The sequence below is a fragment of the Plectropomus leopardus genome, chromosome 20 (assembly GCF_026936395.1).
Source record: "Plectropomus leopardus strain MGB_pleo_1.0 chromosome 20, ASM2693639v1, whole genome shotgun sequence".
Lineage (NCBI taxonomy): Eukaryota > Metazoa > Chordata > Actinopteri > Perciformes > Serranidae > Plectropomus > Plectropomus leopardus.
This window is the reverse complement of record NC_142195.1, coordinates 10,788,066-10,794,820: the sequence shown is the minus strand read 5'-3', so window position 1 is coordinate 10,794,820 and position 6,755 is coordinate 10,788,066. Positions and strand designations below refer to the sequence as shown.

The window sequence follows — 6,755 nt, the reverse complement described above, 5'->3', positions numbered from 1 at the left end:
TAATTTATTTTATTGTGAATTAGAAAAATGATTGGCGGGCTTCTTGGCACCCTATCACAGGCCAGGTTTGGCCCATGGGCTGCAAGTTGAGTATCACTGGTATACTGCAAAGCCAGCAGGAGTTTATTTTATCAGTAATTTCTAATGTGCTCATCATGCAGCAGTTTGATTACTGACATGAGGTCGTGTATTTAAGCTGAGAATGCTGAATAAATTTAACGTTGTGATAACTGCATTGTGGATGTCTAATCATGCTTTGCACACCACAAATGGGCTTTTATTTTCTTTAACAAACATTCAGTGTTTGTGTTTGAATATAAATCATGTTCCTAAAACTCACTGCTGCTGCACAGTAACCAGTTTGTACCACCAGATGGGGCACAACATCCATGTTGAGCGCACCTGTGGTTACATTTAGAGTAACTAACCCGTGAGGTGAAGCACGTAGGGTTAACATTATCATAATCACAGATGACAAAAGCAGTTTATGGTCCATTCAGTCTGCTGTGATACTGCTTTTTTCCCTTATTAAATCAAACACAAACAAACCCCAGTGTGTATTAAGGACAGTTAGGTTAGATGATGACAGGGACTATTATTAGCCCTCAGGGGCTGTAGACAAAGGGAAATGCTTATTGAAACAACATAGTTACACACATCCTTTTTCCTTAAATCCAAAGGAAAGTTTTGTCTTCAGTTCTGTTTGCTCATTTGTCATGGATGATTGGTGAACAACAGAGGTACGAGCCACTTTCACCCCGTCATTATGAGTCTAATCCCAGGAGTGAATGGGATAAAGTTTACAGGAGTTAATGAAGAGGAAATAAGTGGGAGGATGTCTGGGAGATTAAGCTGCTTTTTTATCACACCCTCCATTATTGTGTTTACATGAAATGATTAAATGGTAAAGTGGTGTGAAAGTTGACACCATAAAGAGGTTAAATGGATTTATTTGCTCCAGGGTTGCATTTACAGAATGACAAAGGGCCCATGAAGTATTTTAGTCAGTGTTTTAAAAATTAGCGTGAGTATGAGATAACAGATGAAACACGTCAACCATATTCCTTTAACAGTTAGCATTTAGTGTCATGTTTTATTGTTTATTTTTCCCAACCTGATAGTCATAGTTGAGTCCACCACTACGGGGTGCTGTACCCAATATTTTCCAAATTAGTGCGAGCTTGAGCTGCCATGTACTTCCACTCTATGATTAATGATACTTTAAATATTTTGACATAAATGTGATGTTGGCAGATCAACTACTTGTCATGCTATTCTGCTATTTTGCATCGCAGTCCCTTATGTTGTACCCACAGGACGTTTTATCCAGGCAGACATTTCTGACAAATCTCAGCATCTCAAATGTAACAAACTGTCTGGCAAGACACAGTTAGCCACGATTTTGTTTACAAATTTTTACATATAAAGTTTATTGTGTAGAGAAAATATTCACATTTGTTAAATCTTTCATGGTGAAGATCAAAAAGCAGCAAGGGAAGGATGATTGAAAATGAGGAGTGCTCCATTTACAAAAGTAGAATAAATACTGATGGGTACTAATGGACTTGTTATATTGGCAACATAACAATGGATACGGATGAGGTGGGACTGAATGAGTGTAAACTTTACAGTAAACATGGCTTGCAGAGAAGATAGAGGAGAAGAAGAAACAGATAATCAGTGTTGATTAGTTTCTGATTTTACTGGAAGTTGAGTTAGTGTCACAGATTTTTAGGTAGTTGCTTATAAGGGTGTCACTTTAAGTCCCTCTATTTGGTGTTTATAAGCAGTATGCATACAAATACTTTTTAACATTAAATTGGAGTTGTAAGCAGCCATAAGGATATTTTCAACAGTTTATTAATGTACAGTATTTGTCAACAATTCTCCAATTAAGACATATTTTATATTATTACAACTGTGTTTTACTATGTTGTCTAATGAGTGCCCACAGGAGGATATGTAGAGTGATAAGAAGCGTTACCCTTATAAGTGAGGAGGATGTCTCTAATCCTGGATGTCAACTGTCGATTCACTTTTTAAAACTTCCAAATTAACAATCCTGCCAGCATGAGGATGAAGTCAGTGTCTCAAAAGATGCAGCATATTGTCCATCTTTAACCTCCTCTCAACATCACCACGTCTTCCCTATAGACTGAATGTGTTCCTTGGCCTTCATCCTCAGTGAGGCAATACTGGAGTTCCTTGGATCAGCTGAGCAGTGGTAGGCCGGGGGCGGGGGGCACATGGAGACCATGTGGGGCAGGTGAGCACTGTGTCCTAGGGCCGGGGAGTTTAGGAAGGAGGCCGGCAGGGAAGAGGGCATTGAAGGGGGAGGAGAAGGGGTGTAAGTGCCCGGGAGGCCCTGCGAGCCCGTAATGAAGCCCGGGAGAGACTGCAGGGAGGTGGAGGTGGTGATCGGGGTGGAGAGCCAGGGGTCCAGCTGGAGGCTGGAGCCCAGGGAGCTGGTGGGAGAGCGGCTGAAGGAGAGTAAGGAGGAGGAGGTGTCCTGGAGCTTGATGGAGCTCACCTCCAGCTTCTCCTGCCGACGCCATTTGGCACGTCGGTTTTGAAACCACACCTGAAAAGAAGAAGGAGGATTTAAATTTTAAATTCACTTAAACTCAATACAACTTTATTTATCTCTGCAAAGGGAACTAAACGGATATACACACAGTAGATAGGAGAAAAGAGATGGAAAACAACATGTTTAAAACTAAAAAAAACCATAAGATACTTTAAAACTCTGGAGCAATTTTGTAAAAGATCATATTTTGTGAAAGTATTCAAATGTTTAAAAATGTGGAGGATGACAATATAAAATATATCAGTGATGATGTCAGCTATCACACAAAGCACTGGATGTTAGAAACTTAAAAAAAAAAGCCATAACTGAAGTTCAGAAATTTGAAAATAAATGTCATCTCTCTTCCTCTGTATTACTCCAAAAGAAATAAAATAGCCTTTGCAGTTCCTTAAAAAGTAAACCATGCAGTTAGTTTTATATTTATGATTACATGGCAAGTTAAATAACTCTACAAATGAAATTATTAAGCAAATCTGACATTTTTCCTCTAAATTTCTAATTAATCTCTTAAATGTGATGTTTTAATGGTAGATATACCCAAAATATACGTTTCATTTTATTAATTTTGTTGAGATTTTTTTTTCGTTGTTGTTGTATTTATTAAAAATGTTACATATTATGTCATTATTATTATATATTATGTTTTTCTTAAGGTTTGTGTTGGGAAATAATCAGAATCAGAAAAGGATTTATTGCCATGAAGGTCTTCAGTTACAAGGACATTGCGTTGGTATTTTGGTGCATACATTACACTAAAAATATGACGAGGAATAAAAATAGGGAAAGTACTGCAACACTCAAGAATTGAAATATAAAATAAAAAATAACATATAGTAAATAGTTTAAAGAAAAACTAGCCAACTATAAAAACAATTACGCATGTGTTTCAGACGCTGTACAGTAATAATGCGCGTATGGCCTCAAATTTGTAGCCACAATTAGTTATTCAGCCCTCATTACTGCCTGCAGGCCTCCAGGCCGAATATATAAATACATTTTGAGGAAACAGGGCGATGGCAGTGTTTTACCTGCACGCGGACCTCCGGCAGGTTGACCTTTAGCGCGAGCTCTTCCCTGCTGTACACGTCCGGGTAATGGGACTTCTCGAAAGCTCTCTCCAGCTCGTGAAGCTGGAAGGTGGTAAATGTTGTCCGGTTTCGACGGTGTTTCTTTTTGGGGTTTTCATCATCGGAGAGTTTGCTGTCTCTCTCCGGTGAGTCCGGGCACACCGAGACTTCACCGGCGCCGCTGGCACAGCACACACCTGCGGGGAGAGGAGAGGGACCAAGATCAAGTTTTAGCCAAGTTTGAAGAGGCTTCCTAAGATCTAAGTTTGCTAGTTTAAAGTAAAAGAAACTGTTTGTGTGTTTATTTATTAGGCTATTTTTTTTCTTTTTTATAATCTGCTGAAAGATAAGACTGTTTGCGCACTAAGAAAATGCGCAAAATGGATAATTTCCTTGAAGTATTTTATCTAATATTTTAACAACGTCAGTAACTTAAAAGACTTAATATCAGAGATACTATGCCATGCTGTCATTATATTTTTGTGCTTACATTGGAGGAAACGATAGTGAGATTTAGAGAGATCTACTTACTGTCAAAACTTTCTGACGAATGACTTTTCTTTAGTGGTGTCACAATTACATTCCGCTCTGCATCTTTGACCAGGACTTTCTCTGTCATGCTGTAGCAGGCCGATTTGTGAAAGATGGTGTCCTCTTTAAATCCTAGTATCGCCTCTATGCTGTGGACCGTGGACTGGTTGTCCCCTGGGCTCTGGACGGAGCGTGCGGAGGGAGACAGGCGCTCATCCATCATCATCATCACTTGGGAAGTTGATCCAAGAAGCCACATTGGTCGGTGAAGTCCAAAAGAAGGTACAATTATGCAGCTTTTTTTCTTTAAAAAAATATCTTCTGCACTTTGCGTTTGACAAAGTTGTAAATTTTAAAACCAGAGTAGAAAAGTTGCGCTCAAGACCCACACCAGTTCAGCCCGTCTCGCTCGGTGGATCTGGAGCATCTTCAGGGTGAGCTTTTAAAGTAGCGCCCGCTGTAAGACCCCCTACTCATTGCACCCCCGCAGCACGTCACAGAGGGGACGTCCTGTTGGATTTGGCCCTGGATTTGGGGGTAACTGCGCCAAATGCAGCCACCAGCGCGCACACACCCTCCCTGTAGCTCCTCCCCATCTCAAGTGCATCAGTCAGTCAGTGCTGGCTCTAAACCTACTTACATAAATCTTAAAACCATCTTTCCACTCCTCCAGATGTCATGTTCATGTCAGTCTGTGAAAAAAGAGGAAGATTAGGCCCAGAGATTAAGGTACAACAAAATCATAATTACAAGATTTCTAGTCAGGACACGGATTGCAAGATGACAGCTTAATATTTAATCAAAGCGTCAAGATATTGTTGCCAAACCGAATTTCTTTTCGTTGAAGAATTCTTTGTTTTACGGAGCTATAGGAAAAGCAATACATCTCCTGACACATTTTGGATAAACATTTATAAACTCATTAAAATTCAACCAATTAATGATTCCTAAACGTAACTATGGGGAGTTTCTTTAACCAGTTTCTTACAGGTGTTGAGTCAAATTAGTTAAAAATAAGCCCAACAATAACAATTTGGGGCTATAACCACTTAAGAGCAAACAAAGATTGACAGCAGTGTGGTAATCCTGCTTAAGGGGATTACTTTATTTTACTCAAAAGAGTTAAAACCCCTAAAACTATTTAGCTTTTCCTAATTACAGAGGGTGACCTTATCCTTTGTTTGCCTGACAGGGGACGGAGGGTCATAGGGGGAGAGATGCTAACTGTTTTAACTACCAGCAAAAAGTTGTCACTCACACATGCAAAAGTTTATTTATACAGAAAAATATGTTTTTTTAAGCTGCATTATGTCAGAAAAGTTTGAGTTTTTGAATTGATTCATTCATTTATGATTAATATGTGGAAAAAGCTGAACATCATGAGTTCAGTGCTCCCAAATAGCCTTGAAAGTGGCGCACAAACAGAGGCTGAATGAAGCGTCTGTGTCAGTATAATTACCTCCAGTGTTCTCACTACTTATAATAATGAAGACACCATAGAGACAGAAAATGTCTTGCAGGTTTCCTAAACTTATTTGAAAGTATGTACAGTAAAATGATCTCAACTCAAACTTAATTTAAGAGTTATTGTCCTTCAGTCCAAACATTTTTTTTTCCAAATCTGTGTTGTTTGTTGGTATCAAACGGTGGTTGTCAGTTTGACAGCCTAATCAACCATCACCTACTCTTTCTGAAGACAAAGCCTGCTCTTACACATCAGAAGGAAGTCACTTCAGAAAGGTTGATATGATATGAAATGTACAAATGTATTGTTTGCAGAAACACATGAAGCTAACAATTTTCTTCTGGCAGCTGGGCTGTACCAGCACCTCTCAAGCTCATTAACTAACACATCATATCTTTTTAGTTTAATGCTCACACAAGTGTAAAAGTGATAATTTGCTGACACCTTGTTGTCACACATTGGTTTGTGGACTGCTGTTAAAGCCTCATTTTTTGAGAAGTTGGACTGTCACCATCTTTTTTGAGCTATTAGTGACCATATCTGGACTAGAGGGTGGAGCGTCAGATGAGTGAGGGGTGGATCTAACTCAGAGACTATGGCAACACCTCACAGACAGCCTGTCGCCCTAAGCAGCTACAACCTTAAATACGCATAACTTTAAGCCTTAATAACAATTACATGGGTGAATTATGAACATTATATTATATATATTATAATATATTCACCTCCATGCAGGTGTCATGAAGGAACTAAATATAGAAACCAAAACTTTTTTTTTTTTTTTTTTAATTTCTCCTGTAAAGTTGGGCTTTTTAACATGGGGGTCTATGGTCAATGACTTACTGTTGCAGTGAGCCTCAAGTGGCCATTCAGGGAACTACACTTTTGTCTTGTCCTCATTTTTCAGTCCTGGAGAGAGCTACTTAGATTGTACCTTTATATTTACTGACATCTAACTCTTGGCAAGAAAGCAAATAAGTTATTTTCCCCAAATGTCTACCTACAGTTATAGCTTGGTGCTAGGACATTATGAAATTCTAGTGAATGCAGGGGTTTGGTTGAGTAGATTAGACTGTATCTTTTTTGTTAGTTGAGGAGAAATATA

The 6,755-nt window shown here is 38.9% G+C and overlaps 1 protein-coding gene across 1 annotated transcript; it reads right to left on the bottom strand.

Moving 5' to 3' along the window:
• Positions 1 to 1,026: 1,026 nt before the first annotated feature.
• Positions 1,027 to 4,738, bottom strand: rax (retina and anterior neural fold homeobox). The gene is made up of 3 exons (XM_042509924.2): positions 4,186 to 4,738; positions 3,616 to 3,851; positions 1,027 to 2,581 (listed from the first exon to the last, which is right to left on the bottom strand). Exons 1-3 carry the CDS (start codon positions 4,442 to 4,444, stop codon positions 2,135 to 2,137), a joined length of 942 nt encoding a protein of 313 aa, XP_042365858.2. The 5' UTR covers positions 4,445 to 4,738; the 3' UTR covers positions 1,027 to 2,134.
• Between the last annotated feature and the right edge of the window lie 2,017 nt (positions 4,739 to 6,755).

What these genes read in the sequence shown, in the direction of transcription:
- rax (XM_042509924.2), bottom strand. Translation starts at nt 4,444, where the DNA reads ATGTGGCTTCTTGGATCAACTTCCCAAGTGATGATGATGATGGATGAG. An exon ending in TTCGTCAGAAAGTTTTGACA is followed by an intron (nt 3,852 to 4,185) that starts GTAAGTAGATCT and finishes CTCTCCCCGCAG; the next exon opens with GTGTGTGCTGTGCCAGCGGC. An exon ending in TGCCGGAGGTCCGCGTGCAG is followed by an intron (nt 2,582 to 3,615) that starts GTAAAACACTGC and finishes TCTTCTTTTCAG; the next exon opens with GTGTGGTTTCAAAACCGACG.